Raw genomic sequence first — 27,909 nt, 5'->3', positions numbered from 1 at the left:
ACAGCTCTTTCCACAATATAACTTGTATGATTGCTAATTATATACTGAAAGTTATATGTCAATAGTGCCAGCAGAATAATGAAAATGACTTCATAGAGCATACATAGTGAAAGTCCACATTATCCTCCTACATTAAAAGCTAGGGGGGAGTTCAATGAATAATGTGTATTCTCTTGTATTATTTTCCAATTGGTGACACTTTAAATGGTTTTTTCCTGAAATACAATCATTTGGGAGTATGCTGTCACTTGCCCCTTCAGTTACCTGCTTTTTTCCTCTAGCAACAGATGAGTGTGTTTCCGTGGCAAACAACATGATCTTACAGTCAACACTTTCAGCACAATTCTGTTGATTTCAGCAGGTTGTAGTCCTAAGTATGCACAGGATTGCAGTCTTAGTTTCTCAATACTTGCCGTGTTTCCCAGATAATCAGATTAGCGCACAATGGGGGCTGTGCCATATTCTATGTGAAGGGAACCTTTCCTTAGCACACAGAAACAGTGGAAAATCTCGGCAAGATTAGGATATAACTTCAAATTGCTTTTGTGGAGGCCAAGTACAAAGTATTCTGGAATCTAGGACTGCTGGAGAACATAGGCTAGGTGCAAATGAGTTAAAACAGCTACCTTGTGGCTTCTTGCTGAAAGGGGAAGCTAAGCTACTGAGTGGAAGCAGAACTTTCCCCCAGTTAAGAAGTGTGCATGCACACGAAAGCTCATACCAAGAACTAACTTAGTTGGTCTTTAAGGTGCTACTGGAAGGAATTTTTTTTGTTTTGACTATGGCAGACCAACACGGCTACCTATCTGTAACTTTCCCCCAGTTAGTTTGTCTGTAAATTGGAAAGGAGGAGCTCTTAAATGCACAGTGCTTAGATGTCACTCTTGTAAAGCAGCTAAACATATACCGTGTTCCTTTTATACAAACAACACCTTACACCACTGTTTTCACCAACATTTATCTGATAATACAGTTTCCATGTAAACACACACACAGGAGGTAAGGCACTTGATTAAGACATATTTTTTTGCACAGACTAATTGAAGTCAGACATTTTTCTTTTGCCCTTGTCTCAGTTCCAAATTGCTACAATTGTTACATCAGTGTTTGTTATGATCTCTCTAGCATATAGCACACACATGGAGTCTGCTAATACCATCCTGAGAAGCTTGCCATTAATGTTGACAAGTTTAGCATAATACCGTTACTTTAGTGGAGGATAGCAAAGTGTTTAACAAAGCCACCTCTTCCAGCACAGATATGGTAGATTAATAATTTTCACAAGAAACCCAACGATCCATGCAGGAGTTCCTGAAACGTTAGCCTAGTACTTACACTTGAGGTGGTCAGATTGTCACATCAAACAGCAAAAAAGGGTTCTAGGTTAGCTGCCTTACCAACACCTAGTGTTCTATATGAAGGGATTTTATTTGTTTTTGTATAGAACATAAAAGGACGCATCTTCACCTGCACTCTGAAGTAGTGGTTTTGCCCAGTTTAAACTTCACAGTTGACCCTCGGGGTCCCTTCCAATTCTAAAACTTCAGTGAGAATTAGACCCTTGTCAAAAAGGTAACTCGATGAAAGATTTTTGTAATAGTGGCTGTTGACCACTACCAAATACTTTCTAAGGGGGTGGGGTGCAGAATACTGAGATGAAGTGATAGGGCTTCGTCTCTGGGCTGAATGTATACTCTTAAGAAGCAAAGGAAAAAGGATGACCTCACTCATAAATAAGTTTTCTCACCCCTTAAGCAGTGGATTATCTAATGGACTAGCGACACAACCATGTCCATTATTCAATGAAGACAAAATACAGCATAAGCAGAGAATGTGGTTTTCCAGGAGGCACAGAAAAAAGTGATAGGGAGGTTAAAATAGACACAAAACCTGAACAAAGAGATATCCCGGAGCCATTTTACATAGTACACTCTCCTGGGGAATTGCAACAAAGTGGAAGATACTCCATTTCATCAGCAGTCAGTACATGATTGTAGGAGTACTTTACACCTCGGTAGCTCCCCACAAAGGCAGATGTAGAAGTGGCATCTCTCATCTCCCTACCCATCCTTAACTAGATCTCTTAGATTTGTGAAAGCAACAGCACTGACATAATTCTACTAAACCTGTTCTACCTTTACAGTAAGTACAGTTGCTGCTGCCAGAGTAACCAAGGTACTGAGGCTTTGAGAACAAAGCCAGTATGTGGACTTCATTACCACCACTTCTCCAGCCTACAAGGAAAGGAAACCAATAAATCAGTCCTTCAAGCCTCAATAGTTCCCAGAGCCTACATTAACCTAGTTTTCTTCTTTGGGATTCCCAAGCAGGCAGAGGGAGGAAAAATCACTCAAGATGGGTTCCCTCAATAGAGAAGATAATAGGATTCAGTTGTTGGTGCTGGTATTTCAGCCAGTCAAGCGTGTGTCCCATAGAATGCACTGCGATTGCCAACAGTAAGGGGTGCTTTGTATGTGATCTTTTCCTGAATTTGCTGTCATGTAGGAGGCAACCTCAAATTTCTAGGCAGGTATAATCATTTACAACCTCTACGTCAGTGGTAGCAAAACCACATGACATAAAACTGTTCCAGTGACAGCATTCTTGTTACAGAACACATTGGAACAGTTGCGAGCACCTTTTAAAAATGAGTTTTGCAAGTCTAATTATTTAAAAAAACACACACACTAAGAGCAGAAATTGTTTTCTGTCTGTGTTACTGAAAGGAGATGCCCAAGCCTGCACCAGGGATTTTAAAGTTCAGTAAAAACAAATTGGGCTGGTGGGGGGGGGGAAGAATTGCACCTTTCCCATAAATAGACTTCTATAATATCTGGTCCTAACCCAGCCCATTCAGCTACTCTTTCTCCCATTGAGGAAATGGGCACTCTGGTTGTTTTTGTCCAAGTTGAGATGCTTCTGACTGAATTTCTTAATGAAGGTCCCAGGAATTAATGCCACCATGGCTATAGCCAACATCCTGAACAGAGTACTCCAGGAGAAAATAGCATCAAGGGAGGTGATCTGTGAAAGGATTGAACCAGTCTGGACGCAGATGAAGTTATATGGGATGAGGCCTGCAGAAGTAAGAGAATACTCATGTAAGCAAAACTTTCACATTTTTCAGACTTGCCTTGGACCTGTGAATAAGGTAAGAGCTTGAATGTGCAAATGCTAAGGAGAACACATTTGGGAATGTATAAGGAAAAAATACGTACACAAAACTAAGAAGGGTCAGCAGAGAGAAAGTACTTGGGATTTGGACTAAGCATCTTGAAGAATATTCTCCACTGCTCAAGAAGGATGGGAAATGTTTCTTGCTTGCACAATTAAAGGGTATTTGTCATCTCCCCCCAACAAGAGCCTGCACTACACAAAATATTGTCTTAAGCTACTCTATGAGAAGCACATTTTTCAGTATGTACCTTACAGAGAACTGGTGTACTTTAATGTTACGTTAGGGACATTAAGGGAGCGTGTGTTTAAGGAGGATTATAAACTCTACCAGTTTTTCCTAGTGCCCCCTGAGACAAGATAGAAAAGGCCATAAAAATAATAAGTATTTTTCTCTCTACAAATCAAATAACTATTATTTTTTTGCACTATGGTTTGTAATGCTCAACAGACATTAGTTAAAATGCCATTCAAGGAGCTTCCAGACAAATGGGCATATCTCCAATTATAATCACATTGCATTTTCCACTATTGCCAGAAAATAGTCCATCAAATTGGAACACCCACACAATAAAGGTGAGCTAGAAGTGGTAGGGAATGAGCAAGCATGCACTGCCAGTTAAAATGGAAAAGAGGGAGGAGAAGAGTATATTAGGTAGTACTAAGACAAATTGAGTGCTTTTAATCTTACCTATGAATACAGAGAAGAAGAACTGAGTAACAGGGATGTTCAGGATTGGAGATGTGAGATTCAGAAACCAGTTTGGAGTCATGGGAAACAGCCTCAGAAACAACAAGAAAAAAAATAAGGAATTTCTGTTCTCTTCCACCTGCCATAGACAAAAAAGAAACAAGATCTGGTCAAACTGTGTGTGTGTGTTGACACACATGCATACATACACAAATTTTGTAATACAAATATTAGCTTGTATTCAAGGCACTCAAGGAGCTGATATTACCACCAATAAAACTGGTTTGATGAATAAATTATATAACCATTCTATACTGGCATAATAAAAAGGGTAGAGAATAAGTAGGGGTTGTCAACCTGGTCCCTACCGCCCGCTAGTGGGTGTTTCAGGATTCTAGGTGGGCGGTAGGGGGTTCTATGGCACAAGCTGAATCCTCCTCCCATCGAGCACTGGTGGGCGGTAAGGAAATTTTACCATCAAGCAAGATGCATTAGTGGGTGGTAGGTAAAAAAAGGTTGACTACCCCGGTCTAGACTAGAGGGTTGCTGCAAACCCCCTTTTGTTTCAGTAGTTAGGCCTACATAGGTACATTGGTGCCCCGCAAGACGAATGCCTCGCAAGACGAAAAACTCGCTAGACGAAAGGGTTTTCCGTTTTTTGAGTCGTTCCGCAAGACAAATTTCCCTATGGGCTTGCTTCGCAAGACGAAACGTCTTGCGAGTTCTTGCAAGTTTGTTTCCTTTTTCTTAAAGCCGCTAAGCCGTTAATAGCCGTGCTTCGCAAGACGAAAAAACCGCAAGACGAAGAGACTCGCGGAACGGATTAATTTCGTCTTGCGAGGCACCACTGTAGCATGAATGTAGCCTTGGAATCCCCTTCTATATGCAGTTATGATATTGCAAGAGCTATAAATTATACATTTCACTAGAATAGTTTTCTGTTAATTCCAGCTATTGTATTGTAACATACTGGCTGCAGATTCTTAACAGCTAGACTTGATAATGAATAGCTCAGTTGGTTAGAGCATGCTGCTGATAAAGTCAAGGTTGCAGGTTCAATCCCCATATGGGACAGCTGCATATTCTTGCATTGCAGGGGGTTGGACTAGATGATCCTCAGGGTCCCTTCCAACTCTATGATAATGCACTACCCAGTCACAAAGCACTGACTAAAATATTATAGGTGATTGGGACTTACCTTCCTTTGAAGCATGGCCACCTTATCAGGAAAATAGTAGGTGACAAATTTTTTCCCAAACACATTGGACAGCCCATAGCAGCAAGTGGCACCCACAGAAGTCAAGGCAGAACACAACAGGAGTCCCATCCATGGTCCAAAGAGAGCCCCAGCAAGGATGTTCTGTTAGAGCAAAACTAGACAGTGATCCAGTCCATAATAAACTGTGGGGAAAGCATGAAGGACTATATGAACCATAGAAACAAGAGCAGCTCTGTTAGATCAGACCAATGGTCTGTGTAGTCCGGCACTGTGTTTCTAGCCAGGAAGTCCACAGAGCAGAAAGGCAAAATATTTATGCTACCTCCCTGGCAACTGGAAGCTAGATACACAGTAGGTGGAGGTGCTACTTAGCTTTCTTAACTAAAACCCATATGTAGACCTGCCCATCAGGAACTATCAATTAGACCAGTGTTTCCCAACCTTGGGCCTCCAGCTGTTTTTGGACTACAACTCCCATCATCCCTAGCTAGCAAAACCAGTGGTCAGGGATGATGGGAATTGTAGTTCAAAAACAGCTGGAGGCCCAAGGTTGGGAAACACTGAATTAGACTATTGCAATGCGATACATGTGGGGGGACCAGACAGCTGCTGATGTGCTCAGGGGAAATCCACTTTTACACATAACATTTAATGTGGACATTAAAAACTCTTAACAACTTGGGATCAGAATACCTAGTAGATTGCCTTTGCCAGTACAGGCCTAGCCATTCTTTCATGAAGACCCTGCTGGCTGATCAGCAGGTTGTTACATGGTGACAATGCAGCACACATACTCTGGAATGCCTTCCCTCTGATTCATGAGGTGAAGACAATAATACACCTCTTAAAAACTTAGGTTTACACCCAAGCTACCCGGACTCTCTTAATTTTTTAGTCTGTAATATATTTGTATTCTCATTTTTATCTAGTTTTTAGGAAATTTTACTGATTGCTATTCTTGTATTTTTACTGTTTTTCTGCAAGCCTTTCATTAGAGATTTTTTATTATATCAAACTATATATTTTAAAATAAATAACAGATTCATGTCTATCCCTTTAAAAGCCACCTAAGTTTCTGGCCATCAACTCATGTTGTAGAGAACTCCATAAAATAATCATATACTGAAAAAATGCTTTTCCTTAGTCATTAGTTGATTCAGAATTCTAGTATTTATTTATGTATTTTATTGACTATATTTATATAAGGCTACCCAATAGCATTATTTTCTTGGTGACTTGCAGATAAAATTTTAAAATACAATTAAAAGTGCACAATCATAAAATAGGTTAGCATCATAAAAAATCTGGTGGGGATAAAGCTATGACCATCAATAGATAACTTTGTAAACACATGGTGCACATTTATTGGATTCTTGAAGTCAAAATATCAGAATTAAGGAAATTGACACCCTATGATTATAATTTTTTTGTTTTCTGCCTCTCACTAACTAATCCTTTTTTCACTGAAGTTGGTATTTGAGCAATAAGCCAGAGAACGGTGGGACATTCATGGATGGTTACTGAGCTTAGTTTTAAAATCAGTTATTCACGAGGACAATCTCAGTTGTTGGAAAGTTTAGGCATTAATAATGCATGTTGAACTCTGACAATTTCTTCTGAAGAGCGTAGTAACACTCTCAGTCAGGTTTCCTCAAACTCGGCCCTCCAGATGCTTTTGGCCTACCACTCCCATGATCTCTAGTTAGCAGGACCAGTGGTCGGGGATGATGGGAATTGTAGTCCCAAAACATCTGGAGGGCAGAGTTTGAGGAAGCCTGCTCTCAGTGAATGCTGCAGTGGGTAGTCTAAGGGAATTTCCACAAATATAGAATTCAACATGATTTGTATGTGAATGGAGTAGCCCAGGCCCTAGGAAGAGTGTAATCTAGCCTCTAGTTGACGGGTGGCGCTGTGGGTTAAACCACAGAGCCTAGGACTTGCTGATCAGAAGGTCGGTGGTTCGAATCCCCGCAATGGGGTGAGCTCCCGTTGCTCAGTCCCTGCTCCTGCCAACCTAGCAGTTTGAAAGCACCCCAAAAAGTGCAAGTAGATAAATAGGTACCGCTCTGTAAGGAAGGTAAACGGCGTTTCCGTGCGCTGCTCTGGTTCGCCAGAAGCGACTTAGTCATGCTGGCCACATGACCCGGAAGCTCCCTCGGCCAATAAAGCAAGATGAGCGCCGCAACCTCAGAGTTGGCCACAACTGGACCTAATGGTCAGGGGTCCCTTTACCTTTTAAGTAGCATTCCAGGAGTTATTAGGCAAGTCTTCCAAAGGCACTGAAAGTGGGGGGAAGGACCAGATGGGTTTTCAGCAGCATGCTGCAAAGCCAAAATCTTGGAGCTTTGCAGGTATTATACATACCAGAAAACTGGAGCCAGGTATGGCGAAGCACTGTTTGTATAGGTAGGCACTGCAGAACAGTAGCAGCACATAAGTATGGTGTTCTCTATTGTAGTACCGTAGAAACTCTGCAAGCTTTTGCAGTTCCTCTAGGTCTGAAGGAAACTTTAGTGACCTGATAAATAAAGAGGATAATCAGTTCAGTTGTGAACATACGCTGCCAATGAAGGTGTTTTCATTCTATGGACAAACACGTGGAAAATGATGAAATAAGGGGAATGAAGCAAGAAGTACCATGTCATCTTAAATATTAACATATTTATTGCAACATGTGCTTTTGTAGGACAATTAAAAAAGTTAAGTATCCAAGTTGCAACAGCACTATGCTTTCTTGCAGCACGTGCCTGATCATCTGGAATGTGGTAAGGGAACTGCCACGTCAGGTCTCAGGTTGCCCAACTTCTTTTGGAAACTACAAATTCTATTTCTGTACCACTTAAATCTACATAAGACCGTGAATGTTATAAAATATCATTAGCCCCAATAGGATGGGAGAAGAGGGAAGAATTGGTCAGCAGGCGGTTACAGAATACTGTAGCCTATAGTACAGTGTTATGCCAACCAGGCAAGAACAACAAACCTATAGCTGGATATGCCTGAGATAGAATAATAGCATAAATCAGCACTCATCAGAACACATGCACACTATGAATGCAGTAAAATAACAATTCAACCACACAACTGTGTAGGCACAGGTGTGTGGGTGGGTGTTTACAGGAAGAGGGAACTAAGAATCAGGAAGCATCAGGAAACTGTGGGTTCAGTTTGTAAGAAAATGTACAAAGGAATGCCTTCCCCAAGAGAAGACAGGATACTAGGCAGAAACAGAGGCCCATTGTTTCCCTCACTCAAAAAGAGTCATTTGGGCCAGTTTAAGACTCCACAAGGGACACTGGTCAGTGGGGTCAGTTCCTGTTGGCTTCTAGGTAAGCCTCTATACTACTGAAGGGATAGAGAATCAGATACATCCAGTCATCCACCCTCAGTCTTTCAGAGATAGGACAATGGAGTGCGTGTTGGAAACAAGCAGTGATAAACATATTGAAAGTATACTATCATTTAGTGTGCATGCTCATGCTGGTGGAAAATCAGGAGAGAGATAAGAAATTATAAAACTTAATAAATGCTGAGCTTTTTATCTGTATTTTAACTGAAGTTCTGTCTATGTGCATGCTTCTAACATGAATACTAACGTATGGTTCCCCTTTGATAGTAATCACCTTGCTCCTTTTCTTCTTCCTTTGTTCTAAGAACTAAATCCTTGTCTGCAGGTCAGCCTAATAAACGTCTCTACCTCACAACTTTACTGCAATTCAAGAATCTAGTAGGCTGTAAACATACTTCAGGTCCATGCAATCAGCCATAGCTCTGGCATTAACAGTATGCCCTTCTCTTAAACTGTGACCACACAGTTATTCATGCCATTTGTTCATTCATTGCTTGGTTTCAACAAGAACTCAGCAATTAACTTTTCAAGCAGAAACAAGTGTAGTATCTTTACCTTGTGGCCTAATGCTAACACAGAGCATAAAGGTGCAACATTTCAGCAAAGCAAGGAAGGTGCTAGTTACTAAAACTTTGGACAATTAAGAAAGCAAGCCACGTATTAAATTGTTAGTACAGTATACATTGGTGAGATTCATCAGAGGCAGCAATTCAAAGTTAGAATCCTTCTTAAATGAAATCTAACACAGAAGGAGAGTTATAATTTAGGCTGTATTTTTTTCCACAGTGCTCAGGATTTGTCAGTCTGTGAAATGCATCAGTTCTGCTTATCGCTAGTTTCTCATGAAAATTCAAACTGTAAAACAATCATGTTCAGATTTCAAAATATTTTACTGAAGCAAACAGTTGATTACATTTTTAAAAATACAGCCTTAATTACTACAAGATACTTGCTGAGTTAGGAATTGCAGAAAAGAATTGCAGTGAATTCTGGTACCTGTGGGGTATGGTGGGCTACTGCTTAGCTTTGATTTTGTGGCAAAGACAGGCCGCTGGTTTTACAACTGTTTAAAACTTAACAGCTATTCAAATTCCTGATATGTGTATAACCTAAAGTAAAAAGGAAATGAGGGAAAAATCAGTGATATTCTCTACAATGAGAAGCTGATCCCCTAAAAACTACTGACACGAGGTCAGTCATAAGGATCATTCAATTCTCACTAAGCTATATTCATTGTTCTGGAAAGACCCAAGCCTTTCTGCTTTAAGACCTCTACAACTCTTACTTTTAGATAGCAAGATGTTGCCTGAAGCAAGGCATCTGAAGTGTGGAGTGCTCTTTATTAAATGCTATTCTGTGGCTGAGCTTGCCACTGCAAGTTCATAGATGGATGAACAAGCAGCAAGAAGTCATTTGAAATATGCACCAAGGCATGTATGATTGAAGAGTAGTACTGTATGTTACTGAATAAATTCTAACATGCTGTGATACCTTGGAGACTAACAGATTTATTGTGGGACAAGCATTCTTGAAACAGCATCAAAAACAAAACCGAAACACAACTTATGCTCAGTGGTGCTAGATTCTGAAGGATGTGTCACAACACACTACCATCTGAAGAGCCTCCAGTTACAACTATTAAGTCTAGAGTCCAAATGACCTTACGACTGCACCACTGCTTTTGTTACAATCAATCAATCTGTCAGCAATTTTGGAATAAGAGGATAGTGCCTTCCAAAGTCCACAAGTCATTACTTACAGCTGTGTACACATACCATACATTTAAAGCACAATTAAAGCACATCCCTCTTTCCCTGCCCCCCGCCCCACATTCGAAAAAGCAATAATCCTGGGAGCTGCAGTTTGTTAAGGGTGCTGGGATCTGCAGTACCATGAGGAGCAAACTACAGTTCCCAGGATTATTCGTGTGTGCGTGCTTTAAATGTATGGTGAAAGGGGGCACCAACTCCCTTCAGCTCAGCGGGTACCCGAGACCACTTGAACACCTCGAGGCTGTTTCATAACAACTTCCTACACACCTAAACTTAGTTCAGAGCATGCAGCAGCACATTTCCGAGCACCGCACACGCGAAGGGTAGCATCGGATTTCGGCGGCGGTGTATTTTTAGGCTCGCTGTCAATCACAGTCGCAGGCGCCCTCAGCAAAAACCCAGGACCTTCTGCTCTCGGGGCAAGTGAGTGCAAGTCAACAATCCCGAACAGAGAAGAAGCCGCTGAGGCATTAATGAAGCCGAGGCTCGCTTCTCCTCCTCCCTAAGAAGAGCGCAGCATCCCAGCTCCACGAGCGGGGCCCCCGCCAAGCCACAACCGCCTCGAAGCCACCAAGGAAGAGTCCCACTCACCCGCTCCCCGCGCGCGGCTCTCCGGGCAGCCGCACCGACAGCAAGTAAAGCGCCGCCGTGGCCGCCCCCAGGACCAGCAAGAACCCTCCGAGGGAGCGCATAGCGGAGCATTCACAACGGCCGCCGGGAGGAACGGAAAACGAGGAGGAACGGAAAGCGGCGCGCGGGGAACTCCGGGACCTGTCCCCGCGTGACGCGACGCCCCGTCCCTCACACCAACGGAAAAGGATGGACGTGGCGACGCACAGCCGGAACTTCCTGTGAAAATGGCCGCCCGCCATCCAGGCCTCTGAGTCTATGGGGCCTTCGGCTCCGGGTTCCTGTTGGACTTCAACTCCCATCAACCCCAGCCAGGACGGTCCATGGTGAGGGCTGACGGGAGTTAAAGGCAGCCAAATAAGTGGAGGGGAACCCGGGTGGGGAAGGCGAAGGGCTGCGAAAAAGCGCGCGTTCTCCGCCTTTACTGGCTCCTGTGGTCCCCCCGCCCATGTTCTCCGCACCCGCGTGGTATAAAATAGGGTCTCCCCCTCCCCCCGCCCGTCAGGCAGTAGAGACCCGAATGGAAAGACGCCTGACGGGTGCGCGAGGAGCAGGACTGCAGACATGGAGCTCGGCCCAAAGTGAGAGAATACTGTGACCATGCATATGAAGCGCACACTTTGTTTTCTTTTAGAGCAGACGGCGGGTGAAGAGAAAAGTTTCGAAATATAGATATACAGTATATAAACAGCCTCCCTTCCTAATCTCTTCGTCACTGACTGCGCGCCGGTCGCGGGAAAGTGACGTAATTCCGGGCCGGCCGCTGTGGCTGAGGCCTATGTACAAATGGCTCTCCCAGGCGCTGCGCTCCTGGCTGCTCCCTTCTCCCCCTTATCGCCGCGACGCGGAGCCTTCGCTCCCTCGGCCGCGGAAAAGGCGCCACCCCAGGTCAGAGGGGGCTTTATCTGGAGCCAGGGCCCCGAGGGGAGGGTCTGCTTCGCCTCAGGGTGGGCCGGTTGTGGCAGCCGCTGGACATGCCTTCCTGCTTGCCTCTTGCTCTCCCCTTCCCGGCATGGAGCTGCGTGGCCCTCTTCGTTCTCAGAGGCTTAGGGAACTGAATGACAGAGCCTCAGAGGTCTCATGCCTAGAGCCAGGCCGTCTCTCCCGAGTTGGCAATAATGCCGGACTGGGTGTTCAGCGGGGCTTTGGTTGCAAGCGCGTCGCACGTTTAAAACACGCCCCCCCCCCCCCAAAAAAACAACCCGGGAACTTTACCCCATGGAGCTACAATTCTAGCACTTTTAACAGATTACAATTCCCACAATTTATGGGAATGGGGAAATGTGCTTTAAATGTTTGCTGTGTACACAGTGGTGTGTGTGATTTGGTCTATTGGCAACGTAGGCTTGTTAGAATCTGCATATTATTGTATTAAGGTAAAGATGCCAGAGAAGAGAGGTGCAGATATTTCTGGTTGAATAGTTTTCCTTACTAGTCTGGAAGCTAGACGAATAGCTGCAAGTCCCGAAAATCTATCTTCAGCTTTAGCAAAATTTTACTTCTACAGTTGGTTGGTTGGTTGGTTTTTACAAACTTTCAAAATTGTTTGTGCTGCATACACATCCTTGCTAATAATGCTTAAGACACCAAGCTGTATTTAAAAGACAAACATTGGTTCTAGGTATAGCTGTCAACCTTCCCTTTTTTTGCGTGAAATTCCCTTATTCCAGCGCCATTTCCCGCTGCTATCCCAGATTGTTAGATATCCCATAGGCTGTCCCCGGGACAGGTGGGGATGCTGATCCCTTATTTTTGAGGCTGCTGATCCCATATTTTCGAATCTGAAAGTTGACAGCTATGGTTCTAGGTAGACTTCAGTATGCTTTTATTGCTGTTAGGAATGTGGATGTGGTTAGTTGCTGTGGCTTTACTAAAGCATATCTTTAGTAGTTACAACTTTCCCAATTATAATCCATGAGCCGACATGAAGCTTCAGATTTTTCAGAGTAAGTTTCTGATTCAAGCATGAGATGAAGCAGGTGCCCTCCAAAGTGGGCCATGCTGAACCATTCTGCTTTCTGAAGTGCCAAAGTGGATCTGAACCAAATCTTGTTTTCAGTGCACAGCCCTACTCAGTGCTTTTGGCACAGGATACTAGCAAAATGACACGGAAATGTTGCAGATAAAGCATCCTATTTATTGATGTATAGTGCTGTCAAAGGGGGGGGGGGATTTAGCTTGCAGATATGTGATCAACTGTTTGATGGTCAAAAACAAAGTGACATCTGCAGCAGCTGAAAACATGGGTCTCCTGGCAACAAGTAACTCAACTTTGCATTGAATGCCTCATTTCTTAAAAAGTTTTACCTATTTCCTCCACAGTACTTGGTGGCATGCTGAAGACCCCGATGAGAAGCAAGCAAAAAGGCAGAAGCTTGGTAATACCTGTTATATCACTTCCCATATTTTAAGCACTTTGGCTTTGGGTGTACTGACTCTTTGTCTTGTTTTTGACAACTCCCTGTCATTACTGCAATATAATTATGTAGATCTTAAAATATTTTTCTTTCCCTGCCCTCCCACAGATATTTCACAGCTGCCTCAAATGGCCATAACTCATTCTTTACTGCAAGTGAAAAAACCAACATTATGCAAACATGGAAAGTCAGTGCTTTGAAGACTTGGTCAGGGCATGACACAAATTTATTCAAATATTTTTTTATAAATCAATAAATGCAAGGGCATTTTTGTATTGCCATACCTATCCAGCAGAGACATAGAAGAGGGGCTTTAGTTGGAAAATTGCCAGAGCACTAAGTAACAGTACAGAAAGAGTAAGGTCACAGTTCAGAAACCTCATATTGGAAGGGCTAACCAGGAATGTGTCTCTGTTCAGACCAAGAAAGGAGAGCCACCAAATTAGGCAAAATCTCTCTTTCTCTGGATAAGAGCAGAGGGACATCCTGCAAATTGGACTTGCAAATCTTGGAGTCCCAGGGAAGTCAACCCAGTTCTGAAACCATGTAAAGGTCTACTGAACCTAAACATGAAGGGCTTTGTGACAGTAAGTAGCATCAGCCAATGCCTACTTTCAATTTTGTAGTGCATTTTGTTTCACTTAGTTTGCTTCATCCATCAAATTGGGTTTCATTCACCTGGTTTGCTGCTCTATGAGGGAATAATTTCAGAAAGCTGCTGTGCCACTAGAATTTATAACAGAATTTATTTATTTATTTATTTGATTTATATAGCACCCTTTATCCAAAGATCCCAGGGTGGTGAATAACATTAAGAACATAATTTATGGAGCATAATAATTAAAAGGTAATAGGCAACATAATGATAAAATAATCATAATAACAGCCCAACCCCCATTTAACAGGCCATAGATAATGGCCAGCCAGAGGATTTTATTCGCCTGGTGCCTAAAGACATGTAATGATGGCACCAGGCGAGCCTCTCTGGGGAGAACATTCCACAGACAAGAAGCCACCACAGAAAAGGCATGTAGAATGGTAGCAATCCCTTTAGATACTCCTTATTCTGACATCTGATAACCCAAACCAGTATTACAATTGACCACTGAGCCAGAATAGCCTTGGGAACCCTGACTGACATCTGCTTATAGGAAACAAAAAGTGTCCCAGACCATGAAGTCTTGATTTTATTAGTATATATTTTTAAGAATCTTGTGTGTAACTTATGCCTTTTTTGCTCCAGCTCATCTTCTGGTTAGAGCAAAAGGATGACAAGATTACTTGTTTCCATAAATATACATATTGCCATGTGTGAATGTATTCTGTGGTACCTCTTGGGCCTTCAGTCTACTAGCCTTTAGCATTAGTCCATGGGAAGGGTTCTTTGGTGTTTTCACCTTATGACTACGATGCTACTTTGTACTACATGAGATTCATGAGAGGCCTCCCTTTTGTCTGTTTAATTTTTCCTAGGTATTTTTGAAACACTGCATCAGGGGATTGCCTCTCTAATTAAACTACCTTCCCATCTGACAACTAAGTATTTTCAGACTGGAGATTGGCATGCAGAAACTACAGACGAGGTTTGTATGCATTCTGAGAAGAGACTTGCAGATTTGATATGCACATTCAAACCAAATTAGATCCATTGAACTACTACCCTGTTTCTCTGGAGTGGCAACACTATTGAATTCACTTGAGTGGAAAGGATTCTTAGGGATAGGCTTTCCTCTGGCACTGTACATCACAAGCTTAATTCCCTGCAAATTTTATTCTCGTCATCCCAGTTCCTTCAAATAAGAAATAGGCCTTGGCTAAGAGAGAACTCTTCTTGTAGGCCCTTAAGACGAGAGTGTAGGGCTGAATGAATGGAAGGCCATGAGAAATGCCTATGCACTGCTGGACTGCTTGGCTTTTCTTAGGTAAAACTTTCTTGTTGCACTTTTGGAGAATTGTTGGCCAAAGGGGTTTGTGGCAAAAAGAGTCTCATTAATTGCCCAGCTTGTTGTTGTTGTTTTCTTTTTCTTCTTCTTTTTTAATTTATTTATTCAAAGTTATAACAAAACATATTTTCCAAAAACATATCCTTATTTCCCCCCCATTTTCCCTCCCTCCCCCCCCACAAAACCCATCCTCCCACCCCACCCCACCCCCCGACTTCCCTCAGTTCCAGTCTTTGGTTTCTCCAATAACACTATTTTCTGCATGTTACAGAATTGTGTAGATCTTCAAACTGTTTAGCTAATAATTATCAGTAAAAAAAATTGTGGATGTTTATTCAAAACCTGCCAAGGAGTCCAGTTCGCTTTGTTGTGTCTTCAAATACTTTGTAAAAGGTTCCCATTCATCCTTAAAGTCACAGTTATCCTTGTCCCGTAACCTATATGTCAATTTTGCCAGTTCTGCATAGACCATCAATTTTTCTTGCCATGATTCTTTAGTTGGGGTTTCTTCAGTCCCCCATCCTTGTGCTACCAGAACTCTCGCGGCCGTTGTCGCATACATGAAAATGTTTTTCAACTTTTTTGGCAGGTCTTTCCCTACAATCCCCAACAAAAAAGCCTCAGGTTTTTTAACAAATGTTAAATGGAACATTTTCTTCAATTCATTGTATATCATTTCCCAAATTTTTTTAATTACTTTACAATCCCACCACGTATGGTAAAATGTTCCCTCCTTTTCCTTACACTTCCAACATATATTTGAACTAGTTTTGTACATTTTCCCTAACTGCACTGGTGTTGTGTACCATCTGTACATCATCTTCATGTAATTCTCCCTCAATAGGGAACAATCTGTAAATTTTAAGTCAGTTTTCCATAATTTAACCCAATCTTCCATCATAATGTTGTGCCCTACATCTTGTGCCCATTTAATCATAACTGATTTTACCTCTTCAACTTTCGTCTCTCATTCTAATAATATGCTATATGCGGCCTTCAGTAGTTTCACTTTCCCTTCAATCACTTCCGTTTGAAACCTAGATCTAGTATAACTAAATCCTTTCTTACTGTCTTCTTTATATGTTTCATATAGTTGTCGATAATGAAACCAACTCTGAAAGTGGTCTTTGATCTCATCATAATCTCTTAATTTCCATTTTCCCTCATGTTCCTTTAATAAATCAACATATGTGAGCCATTTTCCTTTCTTTCCAAGTGGTTTGAGCAGTAATGCTTCATGTGGTGAAAGCCACCACGGAGTCTTTTGTTCCAATAAGTCTTTATATCTCTCCCATACTCTCATTAATGATTTCCTGATTATATGGTTGTAAAAGCTTCTATGAATCTTCCCTTTCCCGTACCATAAGTATGCGTGCCAACCAAATCTGTTGTCATGTCCTTCAAGTTCTAATGCCTCTTGCTTGTCCAATCTCATCCAGTCCCTGATCCATACCAAACAAGCAGATTCGTAATACAATTTAAGGTCTGGAAGGGCAAACCCGCCTCTATCTTTTATATCTGTAAGTATTTTATGTTTTATCCTTGGCCTTTTGCCCCCCCAGATAAATCTTAAAATCTCTTTCTGCCATTTTTTAAAGCATTCATCTTTCAGGATGACTGGTATAGATTGAAAAAGAAATAACATTTTTGGCAACACATTCATTTTAATCGCTGATATTTTCCCTAACATTGAGAGATTCATTCTGCTCCATATTTCTAAGTTTCTTTTTATCTCAAGCCAAATTTTTTCATAGTAATTTTTAAATAGGTTTATATTTCTTGATGTTAACCAAATCCCTAAATATTTAACCTTTTTATGGACTTCAATCTCAATGTTTTGTTCTAATTCGGTTCTTTCTTCTTCCTTCATGTTTTTAACTAATAATTTAGTTTTATTCCTATTTAGCTTAAATCCTGCCACTTCCCCAAAATTCTGAATTTTTTCTATTACTTTAGGGAGTGAAGTTTTAGGTTCTTCCACTGTTATCACTAGGTCATCTGCATACGCTTTTAACTTGAATTTAACTTGAATTCACTTTTCCCAGTTTTTACACCTGTAATCTCTTTATTTGCTCTTATGTTTTTGGCAAGTACCTCCAAGACCAGAATAAACAATAATGGTGATAATGGGCATCTGAAACGATTTAATTCTAAAACAGCTTTCAACTGAGCCATCCAGCCAATCTGTACTTTTCCCCATCCACTCTGAGATGATCTTTGTCACATATGTCTCTAGGACTGGCTCAGAGTCAGAGTCTGGTAAACCTCTGATCCTGATCGTTCTGGCCTGTTCTCGTAGCTGCAAAAGTAGAAACTGATCCTCCAAATCATTCTGTTTCCCTTGAACCCCTTGCACCAATCCTAACATCCCTTTTTGTTCCTCTCTTACTTCTGTGACCTCCTCTCTTAATTTTTCTAATTTATCTACTTTCATCTCCAAGTTGTTAACTTTGTCTCCCAATATCCCAAACTGTTCCTTTAGAACTTTGTTTGAGTTCTCCATATCTCCGTGTACTTGTTCCTTCAATGATAAATTAGATTTTTCCATGTCACTACGGACCTGTTGTGTAAATTCTTGCATTGATTTCATCATCTCTTTCCTAAATTCTAAAAGCTGCTGAGCAAAAGGGTCTAACTGTTCTTTGTCGCCTTTTCCCCCATTATCGCCCTGTACACTGCCCCTTCTTGCAGCTGCAGCAGCAACCGAAGCTGCTGTTTTCCGTGTTGTTATTCTGTCTGGCCCCGACATTTCTTATCTGTTAGTTCCCAGTGTTATATGAGTTGTTCAAGGTCACACCTGCCAGTTCTGAGTCTGTTCAGCCATACAGCTATCCCCCCTCCCAGCTTTCTCCCAGTTTCTCTTTCCCCTTTGTGGTGGGATGATGAGCTGCTTGTGCGTAAAATGCAAGTCCCTCAGAGTTTGATCAGGTTTTCAAACCTCTGCCTGTGACGGAGCCCCTCCGGCATGGCTGCGTCAATCGCTAGTAGGATCCGAAAGTGGTTGCTTTCGGAAACGTTTCCAACATAAAAGCTCTTTCACGGAAACACGTCTTCTGGACTCTCTGCGTGACAGTTTCCGGCGAGGCGTGGGTGTCCCTATAGGAGGTCCTGAGACCTCTCCACTGTTTTCGCTGGAAACGTCTCTGAGCCACCCCTCCGACTCACTTTCCCTGGAAGTTCCTGCTCGCCCCCTACTGGTTCCCTCTTCAGCTGCTCCGTCTCTTTCAACCTGAGGGAGCCTTTGCACCTCCTGTCCTTCCGATGGCAGTTCCCTGACATCCACCTCCCCTCCAGGGCCCCCTTCACCCCCTCCCGTCTCCTCCCCTCCGGGCTGGGAGGAAGTAAAACCCCTGAAAGAACCTTCCTCATCGTCCGAAGTTTCGAACACTTCCCTCCACCTGCTACTGTCCCTCGTCTCTCGATACTCCTCGTCTTCGGAGTCTATTCCCTCTTCCAACTCCGACTCCGTGAATCCTTCCATTTCCTGTTCCTCGTCGGTGGTGCCGAAGTACTCCCTCCTAAACCTTTCTACCGGCTGTGGTTTCCTAGGGAATCTTTGGTGGAACGTTTCTGTTAAAACCTCGTCATTGACCTCCCCTGCAGTCACCCAGGTGTTTTCTGACTCCGGTTCCCCTTCCCACGCCACCAAATACTCTACCTGATTTCCCTTCCACCTGGAATCGAGGATTTCCGCTACATGGTTGCTGCGTTCCCTCTCTTCCAAGGCTGGTCCCCTGACGTGCTCCCCTTCACGTCCCCCCCTGTATGGTGACAGTAACGACCTGTGGAACACTGGGTGCAATTTCATGTGGTTGGGTAACCGGAGTTTGAAAGCCACCGGGTTGACCTGCTGAATGACCTCAAAGGGTCCCAATCTTCTGGGCCTCAATTTCTTACAACCCCCTTTGAACGGCAACCCTTGGGTTGACAGCCACACTTGATCCCCCACCCTTATGGTTTCACCTTCCCTTCTGTTCTTGTCTGCCTGCTTCTTATATTGTGCCTTGGCCCTTTCTAAGTTGAGCTGGAGCTGATGATGGATCGCTTCCATCTCTTCTACAAAATGTTCAGCCGCTGGAACGCTCCATCTCTCCCCTCCCTCCCCTGGAAATGCCCTGGGGTGACACCCGTAATTAGCCAAAAAGGGGCTCATCCCTGTGGACACATTCTCCGCATTATTGTAGGCAAATTCTGCCAGCGCCAACTTTTCGACCCAATCGTTCTCTCTGTCATTGACATAACACCTCAGATATTGTTGAAGAATGCCATTTGCTCTTTCCGCCTGCCCGTTGGTTTCAGGGTGCCGGGCCGTTGAAAAATTGACTTCCACGTGCAGCAAGCTCATGAGCTTCCTCCAGAACCTGGAAGTAAATTGTTTGCCGCGGTCCGAGATCACCCTCAAGGGAGCCCCGTGCAACCTAAAGATGTGTTCTACAAACAACTTCGCTGTTTCTTCCGCTGTGACTGCATGTGAGCATGCTACAAAGTGGCACATCTTTGTTAACAGGTCTACTACTACCATGATGGCTGTTTTCCCCTTGGACTTCGGCAGATCCGTCATAAAATCTATTGATACCGCTTCCCAAGGCCGTTCTGGTGTGGGTAATGGTTCTAATAACCCTGCCGGCGCCCGTCTTTCCCCTTTGGCTCGCTGACATTGGTCACACCCTCTTACATACTCCCTTACATCTTCCCTCACCTTGGGCCACCAGAATTCCCTGGTAACCAACCACATGGTCTTGTGTTGCCCAAAATGTCCCGCCGTGGGGCTATCGTGCAACTGCTTGAGTACTCTCCCCCTCAATTCACCTTCGGGTATATACAGTGCCCCTTTGTAATACAATGCCCCATTTCTTTCCTCAAAACCTTCGGGGCTCTCGCCCTCCCCCCTGAGTCCTCTGAGCTTATCCTGGGCATATTCATCATTTTCCGTTTCCTCTACCAGTTCTCGTTGCCCCACCAGCGCCGCCCCACACACCCAGCGGTCCTCAGGGATGACATGTCTCTCTTCAATCGCCCCCTCCCCCTCCCAATACTCTGGTTTGCGTGAGAGAGCGTCCGCCCTGACGTTTTCTGGACCTGGCACATAACAAATTTCAAAGTTGAATTTAGAGAATTCCTGTGCCCATCTCACTTGTCGTTGGTTGAGCACTCGAGCTGTTCTCCAATACTCTAAATTCTTGTGGTCGGTGCACACTTGCACCTTGTGTTGCGCCCCAATTAATAAATGTCTCCACCTCCGGAACGCTTCGTGAATGGCAAGTAGTTCCCTGTCATACACCGTGTAGTTCCTCTCGGATTTATTCAGCTTCCGCGAGAAGAAGGCACACGGTCTCCACTCTGACATACTCCTCCCCGGTTGAAGAAGTACCGCCCCTACCGCCCGGTCGGACGCATCGGTTTCCACTCTCATGGGTTTTCGTAAATCCACATGCAGAAGTTGTTCTTCCGAGGCGAAAGCCCTTTTCAGTTCTTCAAATGCTCGCTCCGCCTCCGCCGTCCAAACAAATTTCTTCTTGCTGCTGAGGCAGTCGGTGATGGGCGCCGTCAAGTGGGCAAAGTTCTTGATGAACTTCCGATAAAAGTTCCCAAACCCCAAGAATCTTTGCACATCCTTCTTGGTCTTCGGTGTCTTCCATTCCAGTACCGCTTGGACCTTGCCTGGATCCATGGCCAATCCCTTGTCTGACAAGCGGTACCCCAGGAATTCCACCTCCTTGGTATGAAACTGGCACTTCTCCAGTTTCACCCACAGCTGGTTGGCTTGCAGCCTGCCCAACACTTCTCGAACGTCCCTCACATGCTGCTCCTCATCCTCCGAATACACCAACACGTCGTCTAAAAAGGCCACACAGTTCTTGTAGAGCAAAGGCCCCAGAACGTGGTTAATAAACGCTTGAAAGCACGCGGAGCCTCCTTGTAGACCGAAGGGCATAACGAGGTATTCAAAGGCTCCCAAAGGGGTGAACATGGTGGTCTTCCATTCATCTCCCTTCCTTATGCGTATCAGATTGTACGCCCCCCGCAGGTCCAGCTTTGTAAAAATCTTTCCCTTCCTTACCCTGGTCAAAATGTCATCAATTCGGGGCATAGGGAAAGCCAGGGGTTCCGACACTGCATTCAAGGCCCTGAAGTCACACACAAGTCTCGGCTTATCTGTGTTTTTTTTGTCCACAAAAAACACTGGGCTGCCCCCCACCGCTCGGGACTCTCTGATGAAACCTCGCTTCAGGTTTTTGTCAATGAACTCCCTCAGCTCCTGCATCTCCCTGTCGGACATGGCGTACAGCTTGCCCACTGGGAGTTGGGCCCCAGGGAGTAGGTTGATTTGACAGTCAAAGGGTCTATGCGGCGGCAGTTTGTCTGCTTCCCTTTCGCTGAATACGTTGCTCAGATCTGCGTATTGCGGGGGCACCTTCCCTCTGCCCATTACTTCCATCCCGGCTAGGGTGACTCTGTCTCCGCCCTGAACCTTCCCCTGCTTGCAGTGTTCTAGGCAATGCGCTGACCCAAAGGAGACCACCCTCTGATGCCAGCCCACTAGCGGATCGTGTAGCGCCAGCCAGCTCATCCCCAAGATGATGGGAGCTCCTCCCAAGGTGGCCACATTAAACGCTATCCGTTCGGTGTGCCTTGCCACCCTCATTATCATCGGGACAGTCTGTTGGCTAACTTCTCCTCCCAACAGCTCTCTGCCATCAATCGTGGTCACCTGCAAGGGATTACTTAAAGGGATGGTCTGTATCTGGTGCTCAGCTGCAAACTCCTTACTCATAAAATTACAGGAGCTGCCTGAATCCAAAAGCGCCTTGACCTGTAGGGGGTGTCCATTTGGCAGCTCTAGTGACACTTCTATCACTAAAGCAGGTCTGGGTGGTTCTGGCGTGGGCACTTTCACTGCTCTTTGGCCTGGCTGCTGTGCCCCGACGGTGGCAGCCAGGCGTTGGCTTTTACTTGCTCCTTGTTTTCCTCCTCCCTTTCCCCCACAGCTCCTGCCATCCCTTGCCATTCCTTTCTTTGTGGGCAGACTCTGGCAAAGTGCCCTGGCTGTTGGCAGAGATAACATTTCTTGGCGCTCTTTCCCTCCTTCTTCCGCCCTTCACTGGGATTTGAAACTGCGCGCGCCCGCGCTGTTCCAACTTCCATCGGCTCTGCCGGCGGGAAAGGTGGCTCTGGAATGTCCGGAATGCGCAGTTCCCTCCAACGTTCTCCTTTCCCTTCCCGCCTTTCCAAAGCTCTCGCTTCCTGGCGCGCTCCTATGGCCAGCGCGGATTTGGTCAGCTGGTCCATAGACTCCGCCCTTGGCCCCCGGGAAAGTTCATCTTTAACGGCCGAAGAAAGCCCCTCTTCAAAAAGCATTTGGATGGGTTCCGCTGATAGGTCCCACCCCAATTTATGAATCAGCATAGTAAACTCAGTCCAGTACTCACGGACAGATCGGCTCCCCTGTTTGCAAGCCATTAACTGCCTTCGTACCACCCCCTGCTCAATGTCACTGGAAAACATCAGGTCCATGGCACGAAAAAACTTCCTCGTGTCCTTTAGTATCTCATTATTCACTGCCATCAGGGGTCGAACCCAATCCTTCGCCCCCCCTTCGAGATGGCCAATTACAAAAGCCACTCGCGATTCCTCGTCGGGGAAGTCATCATACTGCAGGTTGAGAGCGTATTGCATCTCAGTTCTAAAGGCATGATAGTTTCTGGGATCTCCCCCGAATTTCTGCACCAATCCTGGCACCTTTCTGGCTATCGAGGTGGTTTTCTCCTTTCCCTTTTCTGCATCCTGAGCCCTCCTCTCCTCAAGCCTCGCCGTTTGCATGGCCAGCTGGATCTCCAACGCCCTGTACCTTTCTTCCAGGCTTGGACCTCCTCCAGCTGCTCCTGCTCCTCCGGTTCCGGCTGGGTCGCTCATGATGCCGCTGCTTGCACAAGCTGGCTTTCAGTGACTTTCGGATTGCTGTGGTGGGATGATGAGCTGCTTGTGCGTAAAATGCAAGTCCCTCAGAGTTTGATCAGGTTTTCAAACCTCTGCCTGTGACGGAGCCCCTCCGGCATGGCTGCGTCAATCGCTAGTAGGATCCGAAAGTGGTTGCTTTCGGAAACGTTTCCAACATAAAAGCTCTTTCACGGAAACACGTCTTCTGGACTCTCTGCGTGACAGTTTCCGGCGAGGCGTGGGTGTCCCTATAGGAGGTCCTGAGACCTCTCCACTGTTTTCGCTGGAAACGTCTCTGAGCCACCCCTCCGACTCACTTTCCCTGGAAGTTCCTGCTCGCCCCCTACTGGTTCCCTCTTCAGCTGCTCCGTCTCTTTCAACCTGAGGGAGCCTTTGCACCTCCTGTCCTTCCGATGGCAGTTCCCTGACACCCTTTGTCAACTATCTCTCTCCCTGTCACCCTTTCACATTCACTTTTATCCCCTGAACAAAGGAAGATATAAAAAAGAAGAAAAAAGGGGTGGTGACTTTCAGTAAAGCCTATGACATAAAATATATAAATATACAATATACAATACAATATTTAACAATAAGGGGGGAGCCAATTAATTAATATTCCAAGAGCAAGGGAGGCAAACTTAAAAGTATATTGGGTCAGTCCAATTTCCAATTTCCGATATTTTCTTGGAACAAAGGAAGTGCACAAAGCAAATAAAAAAGAACAAGCAGGAGAGAGATTGTTCTTTAAATTATACTTATCTACTTATAGTCTCTCAAATATTGGTGATTTGCAGTATTTCCAAAGCTTGTAGGTCCTTTTAGTTCGTTCTTATTTCTAATCCCATGACCATAGTCTTGTTTTCCAAGTCGTAAATTCACAGGCAATTAAAGTTCCAGTTCGCAAGCAGCTGAGGCTTTGATTAACAACTCTTATTTGGCGAGCTCTCCAACTTCTTTTTGGGGTACTTTAGAATACTTGGGAAGCTGTTCCAGGCTCTTTTCCACTTTGTTTTGGAGGTTACCCCCCAAATGTGCAAGAGTTCCCCTGCAGGCTTCCTGTCTTACTTTCCCCTTTACTTCTTCTTTAGCTCCTCCAATTTTTTATAAAGTTGCTTGAACCTCCAGCTGTGTAGATTTTCCCTTATATCTCATTAAATAACTGGACACAGTTAAAATTGCAAGCCATTAGAATGAAACAATTCAGTCAGAGTTTAGCTGTAGCAATTCTCCATAGCAGTAAACAAAGTCGGGTCCCATTCACAAAAAGAATCCCTTGCAGAGCCTGTCCTCAAAGATCGGAGACTGACTTCCTCTTTTATCTCCGTCTCACCAAATTGAAGTTTTATGGTCTAATTGTGCCTTTAAATTGTTTTATTGGTTTTTACCTCTAATTAGGAAGGCCTGCTGCTTCTGGTGTCGGAATGTAGCTTTGGTAGGGGCCGCGAGGGAGCTTTGAAGCGTCCTCAAGCCTCTCCCTCTTTCCTCCCGTGTGCTAAACAGCCACCGGGGGGGGCCTGAGAAATTTCGCTCTGCAGGAACCCTTGGGTCCCCACACTCCTGTGGGGGTTTTTTTGGGGGTGCGCTGAGCTCTGGCGCTGCCCTCAAAAGCCTTTCTGCCAGCTCCGTGTCGCAGCCAACACTTAGCACACCGACATTCCTTTCCGCAGCAGCCGGAAGTCCGTTGTTGTTGTTTAGTTGTTTAGTCGTGTCCGACTCTTCGTGACCCCATGGACCAGAGCACGCCAGGCACTCCTGTCACCCACTGCCTCCCGCAGTTTGGTCAGACTCATGTTTGTGGCTTCGAGAACACTGTCCAACCATCTCGTCCTCTGTCGTCCCCTTCTCCTTGTGCCCTCCATCTTTCCCAACATCAGGGTCTTTTCCAGGGAGTCTTCTCTTCTCATGAGGTGGCCAAAGTATTGGAGCCTCAGCTTCACAATCTGTCCTTCCAGTGACCACTCAGGGCTGATTTCCTTAAGAATGGAATGGTTTGATCTTCTTGCAGTCCATGGGACTCTCAAGAGTCTCCTCCAGCACCATAATTCAAAAGCATCAATTCTTCAGCGATCAGCCTTCTTTATGGTCCAGCTCTCACTTCCAGCTTAAGAGAAATAATTGTGGGGTCAGAGGTTGTGTCTTTTATTATGTTGAATTGGTTCTTCTGCTGAATGAATAGCAGGGGTGAAAGTGATCTCTGGAGATCTGACACCTTTCCATTCATTCATTTATTCACTCACTCAGCATCTTATATCACAAAACAAAACCCCCAATTCTGCACACTCTAGGCTCTTAACGTTATGGCATAGATGAATATAAATGTTGCTAATACATCTCCAAGTGTTGCACAGTAAGTGCCTGTTACTGTTTTATTCTTAAGGTATCTAATCTGAGATCAGTGTGTTCATGGCTCCGGTTGTGAAAACAGAGAACTATGAATGAATCATATCAAGTGACACACAGGGTTAAGCATTTTGTTACAAATGTATTAAAAGCACACCTCTTATTCTGCCAACCCATTAAGTATAAGTTGCAGCTTTACACACCTGGGCCTGATGCTACTTTTCTCAAGTTACATGAGGGAAATTATTGGGGCTTGTGCATTCATGGTTGTGCCCTGGTCACTGAAGGCTTAAAATGGCAGAAAGAATATGGGGATTGAGAGACTAGAAGGCAGTAATTAATGTAGTTTGTTTGTTCTAATCCAAAGTATTGGAAGAGGAGCAATCCAGGGAACTGTGGGTTTTGTACATTTGACATGTCTGGAAAAAGACTTACACAAACAAACATGCTTTCTTCAAGATTATTTCAAATGGATCTGGTAATTCAGATGATAAGAAGATGGAACCTTTCTCTGGGATGCAGAAGCTTGAATTGGGTAAGTGATGTGTAATGTGGCTACATTTCATGTATGATTGCTTTAGCAAACTCTTTCATTTTTCATAGCTCCATTTGCCTAAAGTTTGAGACGACAGAATAAAAATACTCAAAGCATTGAAGAGTGTACTCTGTCTTCATCTTTTGTTGTTCTCTCATGTAGTGGTTATACTCCCTTCATATACAGTGAGGGGGGAAAGTATTTGATCCCCTGCTAAATTTGCCCGTTTGCCCTTTGACGAAGAAATGACCAGTCCATAATTTTAATGGTAGGTTTATTGTAGCTGTGAGAGACAGAATAACAACAGGAAAACTCCCAGAAGACAAAAGTCAGAGATTGATGTGCATTATAATGAGTGAAATGAGTATTTGATCCCCTATCAACCAGTCAGATGTCAGGCTACCTGGTAGCCTGACTGTATTAGAGCTGAGATTAGAAACACCTGCTGTAAGGGAGAGGTCTTACCTGTAATCCCAGCTTGTTACAGTACCAGTACAAAATACACCTGTCGACAGAAGCAATCAATCCAGCAGATTCCAAGGGGATCATTCCCTCACTGTATGGTATTTATAACTATTTTTTCACTTGTTAAGAAGTGCTGAGACATTATTGTATGGCATGGAATAACCTGCAATGATACTAGCTTAGGTTGGTCTGCCTTGGTTGTTGTCTTTCAGCCTGTGTGTGCATGTACAGTTTGTTCTTCTTTGACCTATTATGTTTCTGTTCTTTTCCTTGTGGGTTTGGTTACCTGTAAGTCAGGCAACCTTTTGGGGGCCACCTGCCAGTGGTTAGCAGGGCTAGAGCAAAAGTTGGGCAGATGTGACAGTTACATTTGTAAAATAGGCTACATTCCAGCAACATCAAAGTCATTGGTTTTTATACAGAGGCACACACAATAATGTCTCCATCCCCCATTCAGGCAAGCAAGAGGCATTATCCCAGTGCTCAAGGACACATTTTAGCTAGGCAAAAGGAGAATGCAAAGCAGGGCTTGAGAGGGTTGTGGTCTTGGAAGGGTCTTGAGGGCCGGATAGAGAGGCCTGGAGAGTTGTATTCCCCACTCCTGCTGTAAGCAGATCTGCTTATGTTGAAGGGCTTGAGCATGTTGGAGCTTTCCTTGCAAGTCATTTGCTGGCAGGGAGGACTCACACCTGTTGTCTCATATAATGGATGCCAGCCCTTCCTTGCTACTGGATTAGCTTGCAAGGAGGACGGCTTTTGCCTGCCCTCAACAACACCCACTTTTGTATGATTAGACACGCTTATGTGTGGGCATAACAGCTTGTCTCTAAAACAGCAGGCTGGAACCTTCTGATTATTCTACCTGAATGAGTAGGTGCTTCTAGCAGCAACCTTAAAGGGCTATAGTGTTCTCCTCCTATCTACCAAAGGAAGTTTGGTAATCCTCTGGGATCAGCACAGCAATTGTCTATAGAATTATTTGTGGTAAATCCTCCTCCTCTTTTTTTATAGATACAAAAACTGGTTGCAGTACCAGTATGCATCCAAATGAAGAGATGGTAACTGATTGTCACAGAGTTAAAACCTGTCTGAGGTAAATCTTCTGTTCTTTCAATCTGTTTTGATATGCACTAATTATTATGCACTACTTGGAATTATGAGAACCTGTAAGTTTTTGTAGCATTCTTAATTCTGTAATGCTTTATTTCATCCTCCCAGGCATGAATGTAGTGTCAGAAAGAGTAGCAAGAAAAGCCATAATTCAGTTCAAGAGGGCTTGCCAGCATGGAAAATTGCTACCCACAAGCATTTCTTAGAAACTTCCCCTCTAGAGACTGGAAGACATCTAAGGAAGCTTCACTGTACGGTGGAAGAGGCAAGTCCATTGACATATATAGTACTTGTTATATACAGCAAGCTTGTAATGTACAGAATTG

General features: G+C 44.2%; 2 protein-coding genes across 6 annotated transcripts in view; one reads left to right on the top strand and one right to left on the bottom strand.

Moving 5' to 3' along the window:
* Window positions 1-942: 942 nt before the first annotated feature.
* On the bottom strand, window positions 943-11,092 carry TMEM41A (transmembrane protein 41A). The gene is made up of 5 exons (XM_028730834.2): window positions 10,797-11,092; window positions 7,449-7,602; window positions 5,064-5,225; window positions 3,866-4,004; window positions 943-3,077 (listed from the first exon to the last, which is right to left on the bottom strand). Exons 1-5 carry the CDS (start codon window positions 11,075-11,077, stop codon window positions 2,854-2,856), a joined length of 960 nt encoding a protein of 319 aa, XP_028586667.2. The 5' UTR covers window positions 11,078-11,092; the 3' UTR covers window positions 943-2,853.
* Window positions 11,079-27,909, top strand: part of SENP2 (SUMO specific peptidase 2) — a 32,006-nt gene continuing 15,175 nt past the window's right edge. For 3 of the 5 annotated variants that reach the window (XM_028730831.2, XM_077930046.1, XM_028730829.2), the window contains exons 1-6: window positions 11,570-11,723; window positions 13,158-13,213; window positions 14,726-14,835; window positions 25,933-26,008; window positions 27,485-27,566; window positions 27,692-27,848. In XM_028730831.2, the coding sequence (XP_028586664.2) occupies window positions 11,614-11,723; window positions 13,158-13,213; window positions 14,726-14,835; window positions 25,933-26,008; window positions 27,485-27,566; window positions 27,692-27,848 (591 nt within the window). In that variant the 5' untranslated portion in view covers window positions 11,570-11,613. Of the gene's footprint in view, window positions 11,162-11,219; window positions 11,417-11,569; window positions 11,724-13,157; window positions 13,214-14,725; window positions 14,836-25,932; window positions 26,009-27,484; window positions 27,567-27,691; window positions 27,849-27,909 lie in introns of those variants that run through there. The other 2 variants (XM_077930045.1, XM_028730830.2) reach the window with 2 other exon arrangements.

This window comes from Podarcis muralis, chromosome 6 (assembly GCF_964188315.1).
Source record: "Podarcis muralis chromosome 6, rPodMur119.hap1.1, whole genome shotgun sequence".
NCBI lineage: Eukaryota > Metazoa > Chordata > Lepidosauria > Squamata > Lacertidae > Podarcis > Podarcis muralis.
This window is presented reverse-complemented; position numbering and strand designations above follow the sequence as displayed.